Source organism: Salmo salar, chromosome ssa25, assembly GCF_905237065.1.
Source record: "Salmo salar chromosome ssa25, Ssal_v3.1, whole genome shotgun sequence".
Classification (NCBI taxonomy): domain Eukaryota; kingdom Metazoa; phylum Chordata; class Actinopteri; order Salmoniformes; family Salmonidae; genus Salmo; species Salmo salar.
The window spans coordinates 35,124,617-35,151,762 of NC_059466.1; the positions used below are offsets into that span (position 1 = coordinate 35,124,617).

Here is a 27,146-nt window from a genome sequence, read left to right on the forward strand (position 1 = left end):
CTCTCTCCTTACTCTCCTCCTCCTCTCTCGCTACTCTCCTCCTCCTCTCTCGCTACTCTCCTCCTCCTCTCTCGCTACTCTCCTCCTCCTCCTCCTCCTCTCTCGCTACTCTCCTCCTCCTCCTCTCTCCTTACTCTCCTCCTCCTCTCTCGCTACTCTCCTCCTCTCTCGCTACTCTCCTCCTCCTCTCTCGCTACTCTCCTCCTCTCTCCTTACTCTCCTCCTCCTCTCTCGCTACTCTCCTCCTCCTCTCTCCTTACTCTCCTCCTCCTCTCTCGCAACTCTCCTCCTCCTCTCTCGCAACTCTCCTCCTCCTCTCTCCTTACTCTCCTCCTCCTCTCTCGCTACTCTCCTCCTCTCTCCTTACTCTCCTCCTCCTCTCTCGCTACTCTCCTCCTCCTCTCTCCTTACTCTCCTCCTCCTCTCTCACTACTCTCCTCCTCCTCCTCACTCTCCTTCTCTCTCGCTACTCTCCTCCTCCTCTCTCCTTACTCTCCTCCTCCTCTCTCCTTACTCTCCTCCTCCTCTCTCGCTACTCTCCTCCTCCTCTCTCGGTACTCTCCTCCTCCTCTCTCCTTACTCTCCTCCTCCTCTCTCGATGCTCTCCTCCTCCTCCTCTCTCGCTACTCTCCTCCTCCCTCGCTACTCTCCTCCTCCTCCTCTCTCCTTACTCTCCTCCCTCCTCTCTCGCTACTCTCCTCCTCCTCCTCTCTCGCTACTCTCCTCCTCCTCCTCACTCTCCTCCTCTCTCGCTACTCTCCTCCTCCTCTCTCGCTACTCTCCTCCTCCTCTCTCCTTACTCTCCTCCTCTCTCCTTACTCTCCTCCTCCTCTCTCGCTACTCTCCTCCTCCTCTCTCGCTTTCTCCTCCTCCTCCTCCTCTCTCCTTACTCTCCTCCTCCTCCTCTCTCCTTACTCTCCTCCTCCTCTCTCGCTACTCTCCTCCTCTCTCTCCTTACTCTCCCTCCTCCTCTCTCGCTTCTCTCCTCCTCCTCTCTCCTTACTCTCCTCCTCTCTCCTTACTCTCCTCCTCCTCTCTCCTTACTCTCCTCCTCCTCTCTCGCTACTCTCCTCCTCCTCTCTCGCTACTCTCCTCCTCCTCCTCCTCCTCTCTCGCTACTCTCCTCCTCCTCCTCTCTCCTTACTCTCCTCCTCCTCTCTCGCTACTCTCCTCCTCTCTCGCTACTCTCCTCCTCCTCTCTCGCTACTCTCCTCCTCTCTCCTTACTCTCCTCCTCCTCTCTCGCTACTCTCCTCCTCCTCTCTCCTTACTCTCCTCCTCCTCTCTCCTTACTCTCCTCCTCCTCTCTCGCAACTCTCCTCCTCCTCTCTCCTTACTCTCCTCCTCCTCTCTCGCTACTCTCCTCCTCTCTCCTTACTCTCCTCCTCCTCTCTCGCTTCTCTCCTCCTCCTCTCTCCTTACTCTCCTCCTCCTCTCTCCTTACTCTCCTCCTCCTCCTCACTCTCCTTCTCTCTCGCTACTCTCCTCCTCCTCTCTCCTTACTCTCCTCCTCCTCTCTCCTTACTCTCCTCCTCCTCTCTCGCTACTCTCCTCCTCCTCTCTCGGTACTCTCCTCCTCCTCTCTCCTTACTCTCCTCCTCCTCTCTCGATGCTCTCCTCCTCCTCCTCTCTCGCTACTCTCCTCCTCCCTCGCTACTCTCCTCCTCCTCCTCCTCTCTCCTTACTCTCCTCCTCCTCTCTCGCTACTCTCCTCCTCCTCCTCTCTCGCTACTCTCCTCCTCCTCCTCACTCTCCTCCTCTCTCGCTTCTCTCCTCCTCCTCTCTCGCTACTCTCCTCCTCCTCTCTCCTTACTCTCCTCCTCTCTCCTTACTCTCCTCCTCCTCTCTCGCTACTCTCCTCCTCCTCTCTCGCTTCTCCTCCTCCTCCTCCTCTCTCCTTACTCTCCTCCTCCTCCTCTCTCCTTACTCTCCTCCTCCTCTCTCGCTACTCTCCTCCTCTCTCTCCTTACTCTCCTCCTCCTCTCTCGCTACTCTCCTCCTCCTCTCTCCTTACTCTCCTCCTCTCTCCTTACTCTCCTCCTCCTCTCTCGCTACTCTCCTCCTCCTCTCTCGCTACTCTCCTCCTCCTCTCTCGCTACTCTCCTCCTCCTCCTCCTCTCTCGCTACTCTCCTCCTCCTCCTCCTCTCTCGCTACTCTCCTCCTCCTCCTCTCTCCTTACTCTCCTCCTCCTCTCTCGCTACTCTCCTCATCCTCCTCTCTCACTACTCTCCTCCTCCTCTCTCGCTACTCTCCTCCTCCTCCTCTCTCGCTACTCTCCTCCTCCTCTCTCGCTCCTCTCCTCCTCCTCCTCTCTCCTTACTCTCCTCCTCCTCTCTCACTGCTCTCCTCCTACTCTCTCCTTACTCTCCTCCTCCATAGAAGACAGAGCTGGATTGAGTGGGAATTGAAGTGTATTTGGATCCCATCCTCATATTAAATCAAATCAAATGTTATTGGTCACATACACATGGTTAGCAGCTGTTAATGCAAGTGTAGTGAAATGCTTGTGCTTCTAATTCCGACACTGCAGTAATATCTAACAAGTTATCTAACAAGTTATCTAACAAATTCCCCAACATTGAGCAGCCTAGATACACTCACTATGTTTCAGTTCCTCTTCCCCTCTCCCTAGAGGCAGAGCTGCTGTATACTTATCATTAAGTCAGCTGACATAGCTCTCAGGGCTGTAGTGGAGCATCACATCTATATCATTAAGTCAGCTGACATAGCTCTCAGGGCTGTAGTGGAGCATCACATCTATTGTATATCATTAAGTCAGCTGACATAGCTCTCAGGGCTGTAGTGGAGCATCACATCTATTGTATATCATTAAGTCAGCTGACATAGCTCTCAGGGCTGTAGTTGAACATACTGTAATTGTAAACCAGTGGCTCGCTAATGTTGTGGAGACTGGAGGGCCTCTGCCAGGTCTGACACATTTTTACATTTACGTTTTAGTCATTTACAGATGCTGCTATCCAGAGCAACTTACAGGAGCAATTAGGGTTAAGTACCTTGCTCAAGGGCACATAGACAGATTTTTCACCTAGTCTGCCCGGGGATTCAAACCAGCGACCTTTCAGTTACTGTCCCAACACTCTTAACCGCTAGGCTACCTGCCGCCCTATACTACAAGGACAGTCCCCCTGACTGGAATGAGTAGAGAAATGTTCCCCTGACTGGAATGAGTGGAGACATGTTCCCCTGACTGGAATGAGTGGAGACATGTTCCCCTGACTGGAATGAGTAGAGAAATGTTCCCCTGACTGGAATGAGTAGAGAAATGTTCCCCTGACTGGAATGAGTGGAGACATGTTCCCCTGACTGGAATGAGTAGAGAAATGTTCCCCTGACTGGAATGAGTGGAGACATGTTCCCCTGACTGGAATGGGTGGAGACATGTTCCCCTGACTGGAATGAGTCTGACTTAGTGTCTACAGCCACAGAAATGTGTCTCTATGTCTGATCTGACTCTGCATCTAACTGATTGGGAGACTGTCGAGTCATCAGGAATCTATTCATCTCTGGCATTTGGATTCATACTGCATTCCATTCAGTGTTTGCATTCTGGTTGCATCTGGTAAGAGTTTGGCTGCAGAGAAGGGACTGTATGACAGCCAGTATGTGGTCATCTTTTGGAGGGCTGTGGAATATGCTGATGGGGAGGACAGAGTCATATTTTACTGTGAAGACTGGATGAAAGACTAAGTCTGTAGGGGAGGTCTGGAATTGACTGAGAACATCTAGTGATGTGGTAAACCCTACTGGACTCTCTCTCTCTCTCCCTCTCTCCCTCTCTCGCTCTCCCTCTCCCTCTCGCTCTCCCTCTCGCTCTCGCTCTCCCTCTCCCTCTCGCTCTCCCTCTCGCTCTCCCTCTCGCTCTCCCTCTCGCTCTCGCTCTCCGCTCTCCCTCTCGCTCTCCCTCTCGCTCTCCCTCTCGCTCTCCCTCTCCCTCTCGCTCTCCCTCTCGCTCTCCCTCTCGCTCTCGCTCTCCCTCTCGCTCTCCTCTCGCTCTCGCTCTCGCTCTCCTCTCGCTCTCCCTCTCGCTCTCGCTCTCGCTCTCGCTCTCGCTCTCGCTCTCCTCTCGCTCTCCCTCTCGCTCTCCCCCTCTCGCTCTCCTCTCGCTCTCGCTCTCCTCTCTCCCTCTCGCTCTCGCTCTCGCTCTCCCTCTCCCTCTCGCTCTCCCTCTCGCTCTCCCTCTCGCTCTCGCTCTCCCTCTCGCTCTCCCTCTCGCTCTCCCTCTCGCTCTCCCTCTCGCTCTCGCTCTCGCTCTCGCTCTCCCTCTCGCTCTCCCTCTCCCTCTCGCTCTCCCTCTCGCTCTCCCTCTCGCTCTCCCTCTCGCTCTCCCTCTCTCTCTCTCTCGCTCTCTCGCTCTCTCGCTCTCTCTCTCTCTCTTGCTCTTTCTCGCTCTCTCTCCCTAAATGTCATTATTCCTCCCTCCCTCCTCTTCTCCCCAACTCTCTCTCTCTCCCGCCACTTCTTCTTCCTTTTCTCTACATTTCCACAATGGCTCCCATCTGGTTGCCATGGAAACCCCACATATGTCTCCCACAGCTGTTTTGCCGTTTTCCCCAAAATGACAGCCGGTTGTTTCTCTCTCTTTCTCGCCCACTCTCCCTCTGTCTCTTCAGAGCCAAACAGCCTGATGAAACAGAGCACACAGATGAACACACTAATGCATGGCAAAAGAGCAATAACGTATTTTGCTGCCAAACCACTCCCTGTCTTAGTAGGACTGATAAGCATGTTAATAATGAAGGGAGATTATCCGTTGGGTTTTCTGACTGGATATAAGCTGGGTGGTTATATGGTGTATATGGGATGGAGAAGACATGGTCTTAGAGTGTGTAGAGATGCAGTATAATGGACCACAGCAACACTGAATTAGCATGTCACCCACGTGACTACACATCGACTTTGAGAGCTGGTGTCAGCCAGACTAACACTGAATAGTACCTGTCAATCAATAGTAGAACAGGACAGTGGCTAGGGTTGGCATATGGACCACTAGTAGAGCAGGACAGAGGACAGTGTTGATACTTGGACCAATAGGAAAATGGAACATTGGGTGGTGTTGACGTATGGACCAATAGAGCACGCTGGGAAGTGTTGACATGATCCAATAGAATAAAAAACAGAAAATCCACAATATAGTCCAGCACACAGCAATTCTCTGTCTGATTGCCCTGAGGGTCAATACAAACTGTAGCTTTTTACTTCTGACCTCTGTTGAGTCACGCTCAATAATGTCCCATAAAAACACAGACAGGTCCTTCTGCTGTGTGGTTAACGCTAACAGGCGCTAACAGATGGAATGTCCGACACACCTGAGGCCGTCCAGACGGACGCCTGACTATATCAGTCTGTTATGATAATAATAGTAATGAAATACTAAATAAGGTGTCGGGTGATGCGACCACCAAATATCACATTGCAAATAAAACCTTATTGTGGGATTAGAAACTAATACTACACTAATGACTCATTGAACACAACAATAATACTGCAACTATTTCCTATCAATTGCTGTGTTAAATTAAGCTTGATTACTAACAGAGCTGGGATTATATTCCTGAGCTTCAGGCAGGAGTGAGAGAAGGCGTGTGTGAGAGAGAGAAAGAGCGAGAGAGAGAGAGAGATAATTGTGTTGATTAACTTAATGAAAGCTGTGTTCTTCCTCAGCAACCATTTAAGCTCCATTAAGCACCAAGGAGGGTGCATGTAAATGTGTGTGGGGTGTGTGTGTGCTTGTGTTTTGGTGACTGTGTACTCATGCCTGCGTGTCTGTGTACTGTATGTGCCTGTGTGTGTTTATAATTCATCTATAAACAATTAAGGATCTTCCATTATCAGGAAAAAGCAGAGATTGGTTGGTTGATCAGTGAGGTCCTTACAGTATAGGAATATGACCTAGAGAGAAATGAATGGAGCAGCCTGCAAAGGTACTTTGAGGATCTAACTGACTAATAAGTGGTCCCACTGATTCTACTGAAACACACACTGCATGGTCAAACTCTACTGCAGTACTACTGTTAAATTACTGTTACGCTGGTGCTATGTCCTAGCTCAGCTTGACATGTATCTGCCCTAACCAGCTGACGTGTGTGTGTGTGTGTGTGTGTGTGTGTGTGTGTGTGTGTGTGTGTGTGTGTGTGTGTGTGTGTGTGTGTGTGTGTGTGTGTGTGTGTGTGTGTGTGTGTGTGTGTCTGCGTGTGTGTGTGCATGCGTGCGTGCGTGTGTGTGTCTGCATGTGTGTGCATGTGTGTGCACGTTTGAGCATGTGTGATCATTAAAAACACATTTGTTTAGATAACGACCACTTAGGTTAAGCGACCCCATAGGGTTCATAACTATGGTTCATAGGATGGAAATGGTATGATCACCATGGTAATTACAGTGGTTATTACCCTCACTGCTAACAGCTCTGGTTAAATTATTGTTTAAGAGAGTCAGTGAGTTAGTGTGCGTGTGTCTGCGGCTTGCATGACATAGTAGTTCGGTGTTTTGCTGAGGTAAGGTCTCCCAATGTTTATTCAGCATCCATCTTGGCTTGTCACTGTTGTTGAGGAAAAATGTCTACAGCCCTCTCTCTCTCTGTCCATCTCTCTCAATTCCTCATGCTCTCTGTCTTTTCATCTCCTCCTTTTCTCCCTCTCAATATAATCATTATTGCTTTGGTTGGGAGTGGTTGGGAGTGGTTGGGAGTGGTTTGGGAGTGGTTGGGAGTGGGTTGGGATTGATTTAGGATTGATTTAGGAGTGGTTTGGGAGTGGTTGGGAGTGGTGGGAGTGTGTTGGGAGTGGTTTGGAGTGGTTGGGAGTGATTTGGGATTGGTTTGGGATTAATTTAGGAGTGGTTTGGGAGTAGTTGGGAGTGGTTTGGGATTGGTTTAGGAGTGGTTTGGAATGTTTTGGGAGTGGTTTGGAGTGGTTTGGGAGTGGATGGGAGTGGTTTGGGAGTGGTTTGGAGTGGTTGGGAGTGGTTTGGAGTGGTTGGGAGTGGTTTGGGAGTGGTTTGGGAGTGGATGGGAGTGGTTTGGGAGTGGTTTGGAGTGGTGGGAGTGTGTTGGGAGTGGTTGGGAGTGGTTTGGGATTGGTTTAGGAGTGGTTTGGAATGTTTTGGGAGTGGTTTGGAGTGGTTTGGGAGTGGTTTGGGAGTGGTTTGGAGTGGTTGGGAGTGGTTTGGAGTGGTTGGGAGTGGTTTGGGAGTAGTTGGGAGTGGTTTGGGAGTAGTTGGGAGTGGTTTAGGAGTAGTTGGGAGTTGTTGGGAGTGGTTTGGAGTGGTTTGGGAGTGGTTTGGGAGTGGATGGGAGTGGTTTGGGAGTGGTTTGGAGTGGTTGGGAGTGGTTTGGGAGTAGTTGGGAGTGGTTTAGGAGTAGTTGGGAGTTGTTGGGAGTGGTTTGGAGTGGTTTGGGAGTGGTTTGGGAGTGGTTTGGGAGTGGTTGGGCCAGATTTGTGTGTCTTTGATTAAAGGATCAACAGTTCAGTGTTGCTTTTTCAATAGAGTACAGCTTTTTGTAAAGCAGATCAATGTCTGTGTGAGTACAGTAGAATAAATGAGAGCTGAGCAGAATGGCCAGTTCTGTGTCAGTGTGTGGCGCATGATGTAGATACTATATTTGTAGTGCAGATCTGTGTCAGTGTGTTAGTGCAGTGCACTCTGGGTTAGTAGAGCTGATGTATTCTGATGTGATGTGAGGGAGTGAGCCATTGTATCCAGGCAGATACTCCACCTCTCACAACTGCTACTGTTATGTTAGTGAGCTCATACACTCTGATACACTCTGACTGACTGACTGACTGACTGACTGACTGACTGACTGACTGACTGACTGACTGATAACTGACTAACTGACGACTGACTGATGTCTGACTGACACTGACTGATGACTGACTGACTGATAACTGACTGACTGACCTAGTGATGACTGACTGACTGATAACTGATGACTGACTGACTGATAACTGATGACTGACTGACTGATAACTGATGACTGACTGACTGACTGATGACTGACTGACTGATAACTGATGACTGACTGACCTACTGATGACTGACTGACTGATAACTGATGACTGACTGACTGATAACTGATGACTGACTGACTGATAACTGATGACTGACCTACTGATGACTGACTGACGACTGATAACTGACTGACTGATGACTGATAACTGACTGACTGACTGACTGACTGACGACTAATAACTGACTGACTGATAACTGATGACAGACTGACTGACTGACTGACTGATGTCTGACTGATGACCGACTGCTTGATAACCGACTGACTGACTGATGACTAACTGATAACTGACTGACTGACTGACTTATAACTGACTGACTGATGACTGATAACTGACTGATTGATGACTGATAACTGACTGACTGATGACTGACTGATGACTGACTGACTGATAACTGATGATGACTGACTGACTGATGACTGACTGATTGATGACTGACTGATAACTGACTTATGACTGACGGCTGATAACTGACTGACTGATGACTGACTGATGACTGATGACTAATAACTGATGACTGTCTGACTGATGACTGACTGACTGATGACTGACGGATGACTGACTGACAACTGACCGATAACTGACTGACAGAGGACTAATGCCTGAATGACTGACTGATGACTGACTGATGACTGACTGATAACGGACTCACTGATGTCTGACTGACGACTGATGACTGACTGACGACTGATGACTGACTGACTGATAAGTGACTGACTGATAGCTGACTGACCGATGACTGCCTGACTGATGACTGCCTGCTGACTGACTGACTGACTGACAACTGGCTGACTGATAACTAACTGATGACTGACTGATGACTGAAAACTGATTGACTGAAAACTGATGACTGACTGATATCTGACTGATGACCAACTGACTGACTGATGACTGACTGAGTGGCTGATAACAGACATACTGATAACTGACTGACGACTGATAACTGACTGACTGATGACTGATAACTGACCGACAACTGACAAACTGACTGACTGACTGATGGCTGACTGATAACTGACTGACTGATGACTGACTGATGACTGACTGATGACTGACTGACTGATAACTGACTGACTGATTACTAATGACTGATTGATTGCCTGAACACTGACTGTCTGATGACTGACTGTCTGACTGACTGACTGACTGATGACTTACTGATAACTGATGACTGACTGATAACTGACTGATATCTGATTGACTGATGACTGACTGATGACAGATGACTGATAACTGACTGACTGACAACTGATAACTGACTGACTGATAACTGACCAACAACTGACAACCTGACTGACTGACTGACTGACTGATGGCTGACTGACTGATGACTGACTGATGACTGACTGATGATTGACTGACTGACTGATGACTAACTGACTGACAACTGACTGACTGATGACTAATGACTGATTGATTGCCTGAACACTGACTGTCTGATGACTGACTGTCTGACTGTCTGATGACTGACTGATAACTGATGACTGACTGACTGATGACTAATGACTGACTGATCACTGACTGCCTGATGACTGCCTGCCTGATAAGTGAGTGACTAATGACTGACTGACCACTGGCTGACTGATAACTGACTGACTCCTCAAGGGCACGCAGAGTACAAGCCACACACAGGGCATTATACTGGAGTGCAGGAAGCTGTAGTGTGTGTGTGTGTGTGTGTGAGTATGCGTGTGCATGTGCATGCATTTACAAGTGCAGGTTTATTGGAAAAATACACTGTTTGCGAGTTTTTCCAATAGCGCTTCATTTCAGGTAATATTGTTTATCTGTTATTTTCTACTTCGGCTGTCTATCTTCCTGTCTATCTTTGTTGTTACTACATCCACATGGGTTCACATACTAGGCGTTTGTGGTTTATAAGTGTGTAATATATAAACTAATATTGCTCTCTCTTTCTATGTTGCAGTGCTGTGTCTGCTGAAGGAGGGAGCTGACCCCAACACTCCTATCTCCTCGGGAGGTTCTCTTCTACACCTGGTAAGAACACACACACACGGCCAACTCCAGACATAAGCAACAGAAGCCTCCTCAGTCAGTGTCTCAACTTACTATTAACAGTTGGAATAGTAGAATACAACAGATGCAGTTTAGAACTGTGATTGTGCATCAGCAGTTTATCTCTTGTTATGTAACTAATTTGCTGACAATTAGCCATGTACATTTTTTGATCGTTAGTTAGTCTAGCCAACTATCTAACTTTTTTGTTTTTGTAATCATGGCCAAAGACTGACCGGGCACGCAGGGCACATTCCCAGGGGCCCTGACCTCCAGGGTCCCCCATTGATTTTGTTAGCCACTCTCACTCAGATATCATATTAACTTGGCATACATCATGGCAAAATGTGTTGAATTGTAGGAAATTAGCTTTAAATGGGAATAATTAAGAATTCAGACAATGTGTCTTTGTTCCTAAATCCCTCTGACTCGTTGTTGGACTGTCTGTCAACGTGCGCACCTCTCTCACTCAGGGACCTAGATCTCGTTCTAGCTCTCGTTCTACCTCGCTCTCCCTGAGTGAGAGAGGTTTGCACGTTGACAGACAGTCCAACAACGAGTCAGAGATTAAATGTGATGTTTTTCCCCTTTAAAACGGCAAAATGTTCTCTCCACCCCATGGCGAAATTGGTAGAATTGTAGAAAATGTACATTTTTCACTCTGGCATCAAAAGGGGGGGGGGGGCACTAAAATGTATCGCTGTGAGGAGGAGGGCTCCCCAACCAAATCTCGCTTAGGGCACCGAAAAGGCTAAAGCCGGCCCTGCACACACACACGCGCACACACACACACACACACACACACACAAACACATCCACCTATTGTTTTTCACTATTTAGATTGTTCCCATACTGTACACATTATGATAATAAAATATTATAGCCACCATGGTGATATGAGTTTTGATTAAATGTACTGTATTATACATTTCATCCATGTATGCAAAGAAAAATTGAATGTTCACTGGACGGTAGAACATTTAACTAACCATGCCTCAGCAGAAATTGTACTATAATTGAAAAACAATCAACAATTTCAATTTCTCCCTTTCTCTCTCTCTTCATCTGTCTCTCTCTCTCTCTCTATCCCATAGTGTGCTCGCCATGACAACGTGTTTGCTGCAGAGGTTTTGATTGAGCGAGGGCTTAACGTCAACCAGCAGGATGAGGACCTCTGGACAGCCCTGCACGTGGCATGTGTGTGTGACCACGCCGACATGGTGCTGCTGCTATTGCTGGTGAGAAACGCACACACACACACACACACACACACACACACACACACACACACACACACACACACACACACACACACACACACACACACACACGTTAGCATCACAACATCATAATAATATTTTCCTATGGTGTCAGTCCAGAGGGGTTTGGGTCAGGTCTGGTGTTCTGCAGTATTAGACTATCAGAGGGGTTTGGGTCAGGTCTGGTGTTCTGCAGTATTAGACTATCAGAGGGGTTTGGATCAGGTCTGGTGTTCTGCAGTATTAGACTATCAGAGGGGTTTGGGTCAGATCTGGTGTTCTGCAGTATTAGACTATCAGAAGGGTTTGGGTCAGATCTGGTGTTCTGCAGTATTAGACTATCAGAGGGGTTTGGGTCAGGTCTGGTGTTCTGCAATATTAGACTATCAGAGGGGTTTGGATCAGGTCTGGTGTTCTGCAGTATTAGACTATCAGAGGGGTTTGGATCAGGTCTGGTGTTCTGCAGTATTAGACTATCAGAGGGGTTTGGGTCAGGTCTGGTGTTCTGCAGTATTAGACTATCAGAAGGGTTTGGGTCAGGTCTGGTGTTCTGCAGTATTAGACTATCAGAGGGGTTTGGATCAGGTCTGGTGTTCTGCAGTATTAGACTATCAGAAGGGTTTGGGTCAGATCTGGTGTTCTGCAGTATTAGACTATCAGAGGGGTTTGGGTCAGGTCTGGTGTTCTGCAGTACTAGACTATCAGAGGGGTTTGGGTCAGGTCTGGTGTTCTGCAGTATTAGACTATCAGAGGGGTTTGGATCAGGTCTGGTGTTCTGCAGTATTAGACTATCAGAGGGGTTTGGGTCAGGTCTGGTGTTCTGCAGTATTAGACTATCAGAGGGGTTTGGGTCAGGTCTGGTGTTCTGCAGTATTAGACTATCAGAAGGGTTTGGGTCAGGTCTGGTGTTCTGCAGTATTAGACTATCAGAAGGCTTTGGATCAGGTCTGGTGTTCTGCAGTATTAGACTATCAGAGGGGTTTGGATCAGGTCTGGTGTTCTGCAGTATTAGACTATCAGGGGGGTTTGGATCAGGTCTGGTGTTCTGCAGTATTAGACTATCAGAAGGGTTTGGGTCAGGTCTGGTGTTCTGCAGTATTAGACTATCAGAAGGGTTTGGATCAGGTCTGGTGTTCTGCAGTATTAGACTATCAGAAGGGTTTGGGTCAGGTCTGGTGTTCTGCAGTATTAGACTATCAGAAGGGTTTGGGTCAGGTCTGGTGTTCTGCAGTATTAGACTATCAGAGGGGTTTGGGTCAGGTCTGGTGTTCTGCAGTATTAGACTATCAGAAGGGTTTGGATCAGGTCTGGTGTTCTGCAGTATTAGACTATCAGAGTGGTTTGGATCAGGTCTGGTGTTCTGCAGTATTAGACTATCAGAGGGGTTTGTGTCAGATCTGGTGTTCTGCAGTATTAGACTATCAGAAGGGTTTGGGTCAGGTCTGGTGTTCTGCAGTATTAGACTATCAGAGGGGTTTGGGTCAGGTCTGGTGTTCTGCAGTATTAGACTATCAGAAGGGTTTGGGTCAGGTCTGGTGTTCTGCAGTATTAGACTATCAGAAGGGTTTGGGTCAGATCTGGTGTTCTGCAGTATTAGACTATCAGAGGGGTTTGGGTCAGGTCTGGTGTTCTGCAGTATTAGACTATCAGAGGGGTTTGGGTCAGGTCTGGTGTTCTGCAGTACTAGACTATCAGAGGGGTTTGGGTCAGGTCTGGTGTTCTGCAGTATTAGACTATCAGAGGGGTTTGGGTCAGGTCTGGTGTTCTGCAGTATTAGACTATCAGAAGGGTTTGGGTCAGGTCTGGTGTTCTGCAGTATTAGACTATCAGAGGGGTTTGGATCAGGTCTGGTGTTCTGCAGTATTAGACTATCAGAAGGGTTTGGGTCAGGTCTGGTGTTCTGCAGTATTAGACTATCAGAAGGGTTTGGGTCAGGTCTGGTGTTCTGCAGTATTAGACTATCAGAGGGGTTTGGGTCAGGTCTGGTGTTCTGCAGTATTAGACTATAAGAGGGGTTTGGTCAGGTCTGGTGTTCTGCAGTATTAGACTATCAAAGGGGTTTGGATCAGGTCTGGTGTTCTGCAGTATTAGACTATCAGAAGGGTTTGGGTCAGGTCTGGTGTTCTGCAGTATTAGACTATCAGAAGGGTTTGGATCAGGTCTGGTGTTCTGCAGTATTAGACTATCAGAAGGGTTTGGGTCAGATCTGGTGTTCTGCAGTATTAGACTATCAGAGGGGTTTGTGTCAGATCTGGTGTTCTGCAGTATTAGACTATCAGAGGGGTTTGGGTCAGGTCTGGTGTTCTGCAGTATTAGACTATCAAAGGGGTTTGGTCAGGTCTGGTGTTCTGCAGTATTAGACTATCAGAGGGGTTTGGGTCAGGTCTGGTGTTCTGCAGTACTAGACTATCAGATTAGTTTGGGTCAGGTCTGGTGTTCTGCAGTATTAGGTCCAGTGTGAGACAGGAGCAGCTGTGGAGTAGGGGACAGGAGCATGCAAAAGTGGCGGGATGGAGGGTGGGCTATGTTTGGCTTGGTGTTAGGTCCTATTCTGGTTCTGCTGATTGGATCCGGTGTGGTAGGGTGGCAACAGAACCTGTATGGTGGGGTGGGCATGAGTGACACTCAGAGAGGATGTTGCAGTAGTTGAAGAGCTGCCGGAAAGAGAGAAAGAGAGAGAGTTTGTCTGTGTATTCATCCCCTCTGCATCTCTTCCTCTTTCTTTCAGAGCAGGGTTTGATTTACTGAAAGCAGCGCTGCATGTAGGCAGCCCAGTCAGTGGGCCTGTGTGTGATATAGTTAGGCCAAACACTACTCCTGCCAAGGAGACCCCTGAAAATAGATACAGTATGCAGCGCTCTGCAGGAGGAGAGAGAGAGAAGGGCGGGGAAGAGGGAGAAAGAGGAAGAGTTTATTTTACCTCTCCACGGGAGGCAGTGACTAAATTTCTTCCGTTCACTTTCAACTGAGACCCACTTCCTAGTTAATGAGGTCACATCTACAGTACCTGTCAGCCAGAGGAGGGAGGGAGGGAGGGAGGGAGGGAGGGAGGGAGGGAGGGAGGGAGGGAGGGAGGGAGGGAGGGAGGGAGGGAGGGGAGAGAGAGACACAGAGAGAGAGAGACACAGAGAGAGAGATGGGGGTTGAATAATGGTGAGCCAATTCAAAAAGAGAGCGAGAGACAGTCAGAGGGAGAGAAAGTTAGGGTGAGAGAGCGGTAAGGAGGGTGTGGGACAGATAGAGTTCAAGTTTAAACATGTTATTAATGATTACACGCCTCTTCAGCTTCCCTCTGGTGAATTGTGAGGGAAGACTTATTCCATTTAAAATAGTGTGTGTTTCTACTCATTTGTGTGTGCGACTGTGCGTGAGTAGATGTGTGTATATTTTGCGTGTGTGTGTGTGTATGTACATGTGTGTGTTCCTCAGACTAAGATAACGTAAAGGCAGTAGCTGAGTAAAAATAGCAACCTTCTTAAAGATGCATTTGCTTTCTGTCCTTTCCTTCATTCTTCTCCAGCACAGAGTCTGTCAATGCACTCTGCTGTGATTTACATTTAGCACACGCTGTTATCCAAACTGACTTAAAAGAGCAATTAGGGTTAAATGCCTTGCTCAAGGGCACATCGACAGATTTTTCACCTAGTCGGCCCAGGGTTTTGAACCAACCTTTCAGTTACTGGCCCAACTCTCTTAACCCGAGGCTACCTGCCGCCCCGTGATCAGAAACAAGACTCCTATCAGGGAATTAAATGGGAGAATTTGGTGGCAATTCCTATGTAACTGCTAATAAACATACACTGAGTGTACAAAACATTAAGAACACCTTCCTAATATTGAGTTGCACCTTTTGCCCTTAAAACAGCCTCAATTCTACAGGGATGCTGGCCCATGTTGACTCTAATGCTTCCCACAGTTGTGTCAAGTTGGCTGGATGTCCTTTGGGTGGTGGACCATTCTTGACACACACAGGAAATTGAAAACCCAGCAGCGTTGCAGTTCTTGACACAAACCACCGCGCCTGGCCTGCCACCTACTACCATGCCCTTTTTAAAGACACTGAAATCTTTTGTCTTGTCTATTCACCCTCTGAATGGCACAGATACACAATCCATGTGAATTATAATGCATTATAAAAATGTTATAGAATAGATGTACTTGAAATACATTGTTTATACTAGGAAGGGTTACCTGGAATTTCTCAAAGAATGTGCTGGCTCTACAATGGGGGAATGAAGCATTTTCAGAGTGATTTACTATAACAAAATGTTAGACAGGCTTGTCTTTGATTGTCATTCCCTTCGTCTCATTCTCCATTCATTCCTCTCCTCCTCCTCTCCATCGCTGTCCTTGGGTTTCCATCTCTCCCTTTTTAATGGAGGACTGCATTTGTGCTGACGGAAATTCACAAAAGGAAGCGACACAGAGGAAGAAGAGCGGGATGCCTCGTCCGGACCTGAAGAAGGCAACTAGGAAAGCTGCCGTTACCGTCAATATTACTCGCCAACGTGCAATCATTGGACAATAAACTAGACGAGGTACGATCACGAATATCCTACCAACGGGACATCAAAAACTGTAATATCCTATGTTTCACGGAATCATGGCTGAATGACGACATGGATATTCAGCTAGCGGGATACACGCTGCACCGGCAAGATAGAACAGCACACTCCGGTAAGATGAGGGGGGGGGTCTGTGCATATTTGTAAACAACAGCTGGTGCAAGAAATCTAAGGAAGTCTCTAGATTTTTCTCGCCTGAAGTAGAGTATATTGTGATAAATTGCAGGCCACACTACTTGCCTAGAGAGTTCTCAGCTATACTTTTCGTGGCTGTTTATTTACCACCACAGTCAGATGCCAGCACTAAGACCGCATTCAGCCAGCTGTATAAGGAAATAAGCAAACAGGAAACCACTCACCCAGAGGCGGCGCTCCTAGTGGCCAGAGACTTTAATGCAGGGAAACTTAAATGTGCAACCAGAGAGAAAAAAATTCTAGATCACCTGTACTCCACACACAGAGACACGTACAAAGCTCTCCCTCGCCCTCCATTTGGTAAATCCGACCACAACTCTATCCTCCTGATTCCTGCTTACAAGCTAAAATTAAAGCAGGAAACACCAGTGACTCGGTCTATAAAAAAAATGGTTAGATGAAGCAGATGCTCAACTACAGGACTGTTTTGCTATCACAGACTGGAACGTGTTCCGGGATTCTTCCGATGACATTGAGGAATACACCACATCAGTCACTGGCTTTATCAATAAGTGCATTGAGGACGTCGTCCCCACAGTGACTGTACGTACATACCCCAACCAGAAGCCATGGATTACAGGCAACATTCGCATTGAGCTAAAGGGTAGAGCTGCCACTTTCAAGGTGCGGGAGTCTAACCCGGAAGCTTACAAGAAATCCCGCTATGCCCTGCGACGAACCATCAAACAGGCAAAGCGTCAATACAGGGCTAAGATTGAATCATTCAACACCGGCTCCGACGCTCGCCGGATGTGGCAGGGCTTGCAAACTATTACAGACTACAAAGGGAAGCACAGCCGCGAGCTGCCCAGTGACACGAGCCTACCAGATGAGCTAAATCACTTCTATGCTCGCTTCGAGGCAAGCAACACTGAGGCATGCATGAGAGCATTAGCCGTTCCGGACGACTGTGTGATCACGCTCTCCGTAGCCGACGTGAGTAAGAACTTTATACCGGTCAACATTCACAAGGCTGCGGAGCCAGATGTGTTACCAGGACGTGTGCTCCGGGCATGTGCTGACCAACTGGCAGGTGTCTTCACTGACATTTTCAACATGTCCCTGATTGAGTCTGGAATACCAACATGCTTCAAGCAGACCACCATAGTTCCTGTGCCCAAGCTGCCTAAATGACTACAGACCCATAGCTCTCACGGCCGTAGCCATGAAGTGCTTTGAAAGGCTGGTCATGGCTCACATCAACACCATTATCCCAGAAACCCTAGACCCACTCCAATTTGCATACCACCCAAACAGATCCACAGATGACGCAATCTCTATTGCACTCCACACTGCCCTTTCCCACCTGGACAAAAGGAACACCTATGTGAGAATGCTATTCATTGACTACAGCTCAGCTTTCAACACCATAGTACCCTCAAAGCTCATCACTAAGCTAAGGAACCTGGGACTAAACACCTCCCTCTGCAACTGGATCCTGGATTTCCTGACGGGCCGCCCCCAGGTGGTGAGGGTAGGTAGCAACACATCTGCCATGCTGATCATCAACACTGGAGCTCCCCAGGGGTGCGTGCTCAATCCCCTCCTGTACTCCCTGTTCACCCATGACTGCATGGCCAGGCACAACTCCAACACCATCATTAAGTTTGCTGATGACACAACAGTGGTAGGCCTGATCACCGACAACGACGAGACAGCCTATAGGGAGGTCAGAGCCCTGGCCGGGTGGTGCCAGAGTAACAACCCATCCCTCAACGTAACCAAGACTAAGGAGATGATTGCGGGCTACAGGAAAAGGAGCACCGAGCACGTCCCCATTCTCATCGATGGGGCTGTAGTGGAGCAGGTTGAGAGCTTCAGATTCCTTGGTGTCCACATCAACAACAAATGAGAATGGTCCAAACACACCAAGACAGTCGTGAAGAGGGCACGACAAAGCCTATTCCCCCTGAGGAAAGTAAAAAGATTTGGCATGGGTCCTGAGATCCACAAATGGTTCTACAGCTGCAACATCGAGAGCATCCTGACCGGTTGCATCACTGCCTGTTACGGCAATTGCTCGGCCTCCGACCGCAAGGCACTTCAGAGGGTAGTGCGTACGGCCCAGTACATCACTGGGGCAAAGCTGCCTGCCATCCAGGACCTCTACACCAGGCGGTGTCAGAGGAAGTCCCTGAAAATTGTCAAAGACCCCAGCCACCCCAGTCATAGACTGTTCTCTCTAGTACCGCATGGCAAGCGGTACCGGAGTGCCAAGTCTAGGACAAAAAGGCTTCTCAACAGTTTTTACCCCCAAGCCATAAGACATTCCCAACCCTGTTCCCAATCCCATTCCAAACCCCCATTCCCAGCTCTGGGTACTGCTCTGTCTCCAAACATCTTTCTGCCAGGATTTATCCTCTCTGTGTGACTGGTGAAGCCTCAGCCAGAGGAGTGGAGGGGGTTTTAGTCATTGGTTATAAAACTATGATAGGAGCCTATAGGCAACAGTAGAGTAGTGTTGCTGCATGCTAAACCTATCTGCCTCATATTAAATGTATGAGTCGGTTTAAATTCATTATAATGAGGGAGTTATAGTGAGTTATTTCCTTCAATGTATTGGTCATTCATTTACAGCTCTTTCATGTTGATTCCCCATGAGAATAATGATCCTCTATGATCAAATAGCCCTTAACCACAATGGCAACTATGAAGAAACGACATGATTGCTACTCTAGATGTAGGCCTAGACTGTAGAAGCCATCTCCGTCTATGGCGTCACTATAGTTCCCTATTCAGAGCCTAGATTCCATCGTGGCATCGCTGGTCCGTTATCATATCAGATTTAATTTCACTGTGTCAATTAGTTTCTCCTGATTTGCATGGCTAACAAGGCCCATGCAGGCAGCAATGAGATAAGCGATTGCCGATTAGCGGCTAATTGGCAGGTTGTCCTCATTCTGTAGTAATGTCTCCCAGCAGAAATGGTGAGTTCTATTCCCTAGGCACCAAACGGAAAAACACGGGACGAAACTAGGAGATACTAATTGAACTTGTCCAATAAAAAATGGTTGTTTTAGTTTTCCATTGCACAACGTTTTGAATTGTTTCAGTTGCGTGCCCTAACGATCCCTACCATGATCTCAGTTTTCTCTGTTATGCTTTGCATTCTGAAAAGTTGGAAGGCGGGGCCTGTCTCTGTCTCGTCTGTCTGGAGTGCTCCTCTGATGTGTCATGCTGAGTTGTTAATCGACCTCACTAACACACTTGTTCTGAAAGTTTTGAGTGAACCTTGAAGTTTGTGCTTACTGTTGTGCTGGGTTTTGATAGTACGCCTTACAGAAGTCATCTTAATATTACTGGCTTCCTTAATTCCTCATGGCTTAAGATGAGAGATTGTGATTAATTGGTTCTCCTGAGAACTTCTATTGTTATGAAACTTCCTTTTAGATTGGTTTAGAATCTTATAATTCCCTGTGAAACTATAGTAGAAGACTGACCCACTTTTGGCAATCCAATACTTTTGTCTTTAAATACCTAACGACATTACCCTTGTCTGAACTCTGGTAAAATAGTGGAACCTACAGTATCTTCTTCTGTCTTGGATTTGACTTCTTCCCTCAATCTGAAAACGATGATATAATTTGGCTTAGCGTAAGCGAGTTCTAGTTCATATAGGTGGTGATGGTGGATCACTCCTAGAGTGTGTAGGTAGTCCATTCTAATCTCATTCATTTAGGGACATGTAAGGGTTTTAGTTCCTCTCCAGGGAGCTAATGTCTCTAAAGCCATCTAGTGGAAACCCCATCCGAGGGGACAATCCCACCAAGTCCTCTTTTTTGTTGTTGGTATGGATCCTAATGCGGTTGCCGTAGTAACACCTATTATGACACGGGCGTGTTGCGGCGTTAACCGATTCCTGTCGCCAGGTCAACGAACACTGATCCATCATAATGCTGTGGTGAGTTCGGAGCGTGTCAAGGTCAGAGGTCAGCTTGTTAACCCCTTGCTGCACGCTTGGCACCCGGGAGACAATAGGATGCTGTTTGTTTCTACGTGTCAGCAGTTACTATCTGCAGTCAGACAGATGATGCTCTATCTGGATTGATGGGATGGCAGACACCAAAGGCTCCCTGTACTGAGATATAGTAGTCATATCATGTCAAATCATTTACTTTAATACATTGTATCTAACATTGTTGTTATTACAAACAAGGATTACATTAGGATTAAGTTGAGGTGGTCAAACTCATACTATTCTTTGTATTATTTTATATTCGACTGGCGGCTGGTGCTTTATTTTCACATCTGTTGATGGTGTAGTTGTCTTTAACTGCATGATTGACTGCCAAGTTTGACATGATAGATATAAGCTAGGTAAAAAATATGATGAATCATACTGTAACCTGGGCAGCAGGTAGCCTAGTGGTTAGAGCGTTGGGCCAATAACCGAAAGGTTGCCCCCTGATTCAAACATGATCTGAATGTCAGCACAACTGGACAGTTTTATCTCTTGTCATATCCCCACAACGTTCCCACAACCTAATGAAACATTCTTGGAACTTTTAAAGAACAGAAAAAAATATTCTGGGAACATTATTTTAACATCAGGTGAATGTTTTTTGCACCCTAAAAGAAGTATTGCAAAACGATCCACACAACTGGACAGTTTTTGTTTTTTGGGAACATATATTTTGTGATATCACCACGATGTTCCCATCAGACTGTTCCCACAACCTAATGGAACATTATGGGAACCTTTCAAGAAAAATACCAACTGTGTTCTGGGAATGTTTTTGTAACATTGGGTGAATGTTTTTTGCACCCTAAAATAAACATTATAGAATCATCCGCACAACTGGACAGTTTTTGTGTTTTGGGAACATAACTTTTCTGATGTCCCCACAATGTTCTCACTAGACTCTTCCCACAATCTAATGAAAGATTCTGGGAACCTTTAAAAAACCTTTTAAATGTGTTCTAGGAACGTTCTTACAACATTCTATAATCATCCTCACGACTGGACAGTTTTTGTGTTATAAGAACATTTGCGGCAACCTAACGAATGTTCTAGGAACTTTCACATAACTAATTTTGGTTTGCTGGGTACCCTACTGTAGTAGTCTGGCTGTAGTCACAGCAGGAGCTGAGAATGACTGGTCAGGGACACCTCCTCTCTCCTATTTACTCTACATGCATGCACACACTAGCACGCACGTGCACACACACACACACACACACACACACACACACACACACACACACACACACACACACACACACACACACACACACACACACACACACACACACACACTGTCCCTCGCCACGCTCTGGTTTTCTGAAACCTGCAGAAAGGCTGTATGATTGGCACATTTGGGCTGGATGAAAAAAAAGTATGAAAACAGACAGCTAGGCGTGCTCTCGCTTTCTCTCTGTCCTTCTTTCTCTTTCTCTCTCACTCTCTCTCTCCCTCTCTCTCTCTCTTTCTTCCTCTCTCTCGCTTTCTCTCTCTCTGCTCTCCGTCTCAAAGCAATAAGCTCTTCCTCATGAATATACACAAAGCACCAGCTGATGTTGAATGTTAATTGTAACATTCATTAACCCCTAACTAACCCTGCTAATGAGTGACAACAGCTCCTGCTAGACCAGACCATAGAAATGGGTAGGCACTTTACCCTAAGAAACAAAGGGGAAAATTCAAAATGCAGACCTCTATATTTAATATTGGTACATAACAAATCATTCAGATTAACTTAATTAATTGCGTTTTAATTTGCTTGCCATTGACGGGTAGATTAATTCGAATCAAATTGTATTTGTCACATGCGCTGAATACAACAGGTGTAGACCTTACAGTGAAATGCTTACTTACAAGCCCTTAACCAACAATGCAGTTTTAAGAAAAATAAGTGTAAGAAAGTATTTACTAAAATAAACTGATGTAAAAAAAAGTAAAAAAAATAAAGAAGAAAAATAGAGAAATAATATATAATTAAGGAGCAACAATAAAATAATAGTAACGAGACTATATACAGGGGGTACTGGTACAGAGTCAATGTGCGGGGCACAGGTTAGTCGAGGTAATTAAGGTAATATGTACATATAAGTAGAGCTAAAGTGACTATGCATGGATAATACACAGAGAGTAGCAGCAGTGTAAAAATGAGGGTGGGGGGGATGCAAATAGTCCGGGTAGCCATTTGATTAGCCGTTCTGGAGTCTTATGTCTTGGGGTTAGAAGCTGTTAAGAAGCCTTTTGGACCTAGACTTGGTTCCAGTTGCAGAGGGAGGTGTTTAGTCCCAGGGTCCTTGGGTTAAATGCGGAAGACACATTTCAGTTGAAGGCATTCAGTTGTACAATTGAGGTCACTATGGTGTTGAACGCTGAGCTGTAGTCAGTGAATAGCATTCTCATGTAGGTGTTCCTTTTGGCCCAGGTGAGAAAGGGCAGTGTGGAGTGCAATAGAGACTGCTACATCTGTGGATCTGTTGGGGAGGTATGCAAGTTATAGTCAGTCTAGGGTTTCTGGGATAATGGTATTAATGTGAGCCATGACCAGCCTTTCAAAGCACTTCATGGCTACAGATGTGAGTGCTACGGGTCGGTAGTCATTTAGGCAGGTTACCTTAGTGTTCTTGGCCACAGGGGCTATGGTGGTCTGCTTGAAAGATGTTGGTATTACAGACTCGGACAGGGACAGGTTGAAAATGTAATTGAAGAAACGTGCCAGTTGGTCAGCACATGCTTGGAGTACACGTCCTGGTAATCCGTCTGGCCCTGCAGCCTTGTGAATGTTGACCTGTATAAAGGTCTTACTCACATCGGCTATGGAGAGCGTGATCACACAGTCGTCCGGAACAGATGATGCTCTCATACATGCTTCTGTGTTGCTTGCCTCAAAGCGAGCATCGAAGTTATTTAGCTCGTCTGGTATGCTTGTGTCACTGGGCAGCTCGCGACTGTGCTTCCCTTTGTAGTCCATAATAGTTTGCAAGCCCTGCCACATCCGACAAGCGTTGGAGCCGGTGTAGTATGATTCAATCTTAGTCCTGTATTGATGCTTTGCCTGGTTGATCCATTAGATGCATTAGCTCTGATATTTCCCCAGTGTTTAGAGACTTGATGTGATGAATTGCAGGATGTTTAAGTTCCAGGTGTTTGTGGTTTGCATTTAATGGTCCAGGGCTCTGAGATATAAGGGTTTGGACTGCAGATTTTGGGGTTTTGGGTTCATCATTTGCAAGTCACTCTCTAGCCTATGTCCATCGTCTATGTATTCCTCTTCCTCCATTCTCTATATTAGGTAAAACCGTCTCCAACCCCCCCTAAACACACACTCCACTTCTCTCTGTCTGCCTGAGGACTAGCCAATTCATCTTGTGTTCTGTCCTAACATGGTCGTTAGAATTCTATTAGCGGTAAATATTCAATAAGGAGCCTCACTTAAAGACCCCTGTCCCTCTTATCTGCCCCAGCCCAGCCACAATCGTTACACTGCAACATCTTTTATTGTTTAGGAAAACAACAAACAGCAATGTATGGTGAAGGACTGACAATGGCGACTTGAAAGGAAATGTGTTAGCTTAAAGTGGAACTGACAGTCCTTTAACTACTTAGCAAATATGAAACAAACAGACAATCATAATATCAGTAATAAAAATATCAAATTCCAAGTTTATGCTACAAAACCAACTTCATAAGAGGTTTTAAAAATAGGTTCCACTTGACTAACAATTCCATGACGTACAGGCATTATTGGCAGACTAGATGGATGCAGTTCAAAGCATGATTAGCTAATATAATTCACCAATACATTTCTTGGTAGTCAAAAGAATATTGCTATCAGGATGTAAATCACAGACTGGTACATTGTTTGCTGCCTCCTCCCATTCAGGATGCCCTCTTTCAGTTTCAATGCCTCAATTTTTTGGACAAAAACAGATGAATGTAACTATGGCTGGGAATGTCAATACAATCAAACTAGCAAGGGCAATTGAGCACAGCTCATAATGTGGCTAATAGGCTAGCCTATTGTTGATGATCAATTACTTGAGAAGGAGACCAAGTCAAGACGCTGTACCAGGTGGATTCAGTTTATATTAAGGCAGTTTATTATGAGACAAAGATATTTGGCTGAGCGTGCACGGACTCCTTCGTTTAGCGCATAGGGAACTAGCAGAAGAGAGCCCCGAAACATAGTATACATCCAATTTATACAATGAAATAACAGTGTGTTGACGTTGAGTCTAGTAGGTCCGCTCTCCTGACTGGTCGATGAGTGGAGGGACGGTCCACTCTCCAGGTGGTGTCGACTTCCCATTGGCCCTTGGCAGTGTCCTTTGTCCTCGGAGTCCAACACCCCTAAGTGTGTGTGTGTGTGTGTGTGTATTTCTGGTAATTCGTGTCTGGGTGCTTGCGATATTCATGGAATGTTGTTCTTTACACCAGTGGTCAGTTCGTGTGGCTAGGGCTTAAGTCAGCCATCTGTCTCTGGGTGTGGTCGTGATTGGTATCAGTTGGTCGCTCAATATGTCTCTGGAATTTTGTTGTGTGCTGTTGTGAAACATGTTGTGCAAATGCCCTCCTTATATATCATTAGGTAAAACGTTAGATTATCTTTATTACACTATCTATTCATGTACCTCTTTATTAAGCAAGCCAAGAAAACTGGAACCTAATGTTAGCTAGCTACTGTAGCTTCTGGGAGGATGTCATGTCATTGGAGGAGTAGGTGAGTGATCAACTTTTCCCCCCTCATCCTTTTTTTGGTGGTACAGCTAGATGCAGGTGTTAAAAAAAGTATCTTTGCTAGCTAGCTATGCTGAACTTGAACAACTGTTATCCCGTTAGCATATCTCTTGCGTTCATAAATTCACTCTGGCTACCTACTCCGATTACTCTCATCTGAGTGTGACAGAGCACAGAATAATTTATTAATTTACAAACGTGCAACACCCGCTTAATATGACCTGTGTCAGTAAGTGTAGGGGGGGAAAAGTAAGAGTCATGATAAAATGTAAACAGCCTAACCAGCTCTGCTAAGGCGAGTGAAATGGTTAGAGTGAGATGTTCTCCCATTTGTGTCTGGAAGTAGCAAGCCAACTTTAACCAGTTAACTTGTATACTTGACTGCCGCTGAGGAACACACGGATCAACCCTACTCCTCAGCCAGAGCATCCAGGGTCAATCGTGCAGTATGTGCTAGGAGAGCGAAACTCTCTGAATTTACGAACCGATGATCTCACAACGCTCTGAATTTATGAACGACCCAGAGCGCACTCTGACACACTGGCGGCAGTTTATGAACTAGTTATCAATTAAATGTATTTGCCGTTGATCAAATGGGCGGGCAGGCAGGCAAGTTCCCATTCACTTGTCAAAATGTGGGTTGGGACAAGCAAGCATTGACAGGCAAGCTGCAGAAGTACGAGCAGGCTACTATTCCCCATCGTTTATCAGTGCAATTTTGACGGCCAACTAGCAAAACAAGTTTGAGAGGGTTTATCTAATGTTCAGCTCATCTCGCTCTGACTAGCATTAGTTGTTGATCTTGTTGTTGTTGATCTGCATAACTGAGGGAGAGAGAGCCTACCTTTTCATGGTTGTTTGAACAATAGGACTGTAAAGTTCCCAAATGTAAGAGGACTCCCGTGGTATTTACATATTTTCAGAAATCCATTCAGGTGTATTTTGTGGCTTTTGGCGAATGTGTTCTAATGATCGACTGCCTGTAAACACATAGCTAGTCCAGTTCAAAGTGAATTATGCCCATGTGGTAAATGGCTTATTTGCATCAAGGTCTACTATAGCGCTGATTGGCTGTGGTGTACCGATCTGCATAGACTCCGGTCCTAGATGAGCCAGATGTTTTATTAGGTTTTATGTATTGCAGTGTCTTTTAGTTGTCCAAACACACAGCCGCTTTCCCACTCTAAATTGCTAAATAATTTTCACAAATGCCTTACTATGCATCATTCCCAAACATTCTAAGAATTTATAAAAACGTGGAAATTACCAAATCTAAGTGTTTCCTTGTCAGCAAATGTAAAAAAAAAAAGTGTCATATTCTTCCAGGGACTGTATATGAACAGATTTAAATAAGATTTCATGTTGCTAAAACGCTGTTAGTTCCACTTTAAGTAAGTTATAGAGAGGGAAAAGGGGATATTGACAGAGAGAGAGAGAGAGAGACACAGACAGACAGACAGACAGACAGACAGACAGACAGACAGACAGACAGACAGACAGACAGACAGACAGACAGACAGACAGACAGACAGACAGACAGACAGACAGACAGACAGACAGACAGACAGACAGACAGACAGACAGACAGACAGACAGACAGACAGACAGACAGACAGACAGACAGAGACATGAGATGAGAGAGAGATGGCGTGTGACAGAGAACAACCCATTAGAGAGGTGGCCACCCCCGCAGAGAAGCCAGCAGAACAGCCCACCTCAGCTCCCGACACCACAGCAGAACAGTCCACACCAGACCCTGACCATAGCATCGACATCACAGCAGAACAGACAAATGAAGAACCCCAAGCCCGGGGTTCTGACCCCCTCTGAGCACCCCCCCCCCCTGTCAGCCATCCTGATAGCCCTCCTAACAACCCCCCCACACCCACTGAGGACATACACAAGACACAGATTGTACTCCTTATATACAAGAAAATGTACTTTTTCCCAAACACAGAGTGTCTCAACTCTGGTGTCCAAACACCCAGCGTGCCCTAGACCTTCTGTCTGAGGACCAACTAGGGTCACCCAGCCACATAATACTGCACACAGCCACAAGGACCCAAGAGCACAGCAGGAAAGGGTGGCCACATTACTCAAGGGATTGATTGAAAAAGCTTCCTCTGCTTTCCCCAACGCGCAAGTGGTTATCTCCACCTTGCTACCATGAAAAGACTTCCACCCTGCTGCCATACAGCAGGTAAACGCAAGTATTTGCCGTGACTGTGTCTCAAAACCAAATGTTTACTTGGCCCACCACTTCACCCTGGACTTGAACAGCCTTTACGACCAAGTCTACCTATACAAGGCAGCAGTGCCCACCTTCTCCCGGACCCTAAAGGACATCGCCCTCAAACGCAGCCCCAACACTTCACACAGGAGCAACAGATCA

At 46.5% G+C, this 27,146-nt stretch overlaps 1 protein-coding gene across 3 annotated transcripts in view; it reads left to right on the forward strand.

Annotated features, from left to right (window-relative positions):
* The window catches only part of LOC106595389 (unconventional myosin-XVI), a 242,290-nt gene that overhangs the window by 43,339 nt on the left and 171,805 nt on the right, over positions 1 to 27,146 (forward strand). For all 3 annotated transcript variants that reach the window (XM_045707327.1, XM_045707325.1, XM_045707326.1), the window contains exons 3-4: positions 9,955 to 10,025; positions 11,138 to 11,281. In XM_045707327.1, the coding sequence (XP_045563283.1) occupies positions 9,955 to 10,025; positions 11,138 to 11,281 (215 nt within the window). The remainder of the gene's footprint in view (positions 1 to 9,954; positions 10,026 to 11,137; positions 11,282 to 27,146) is intronic.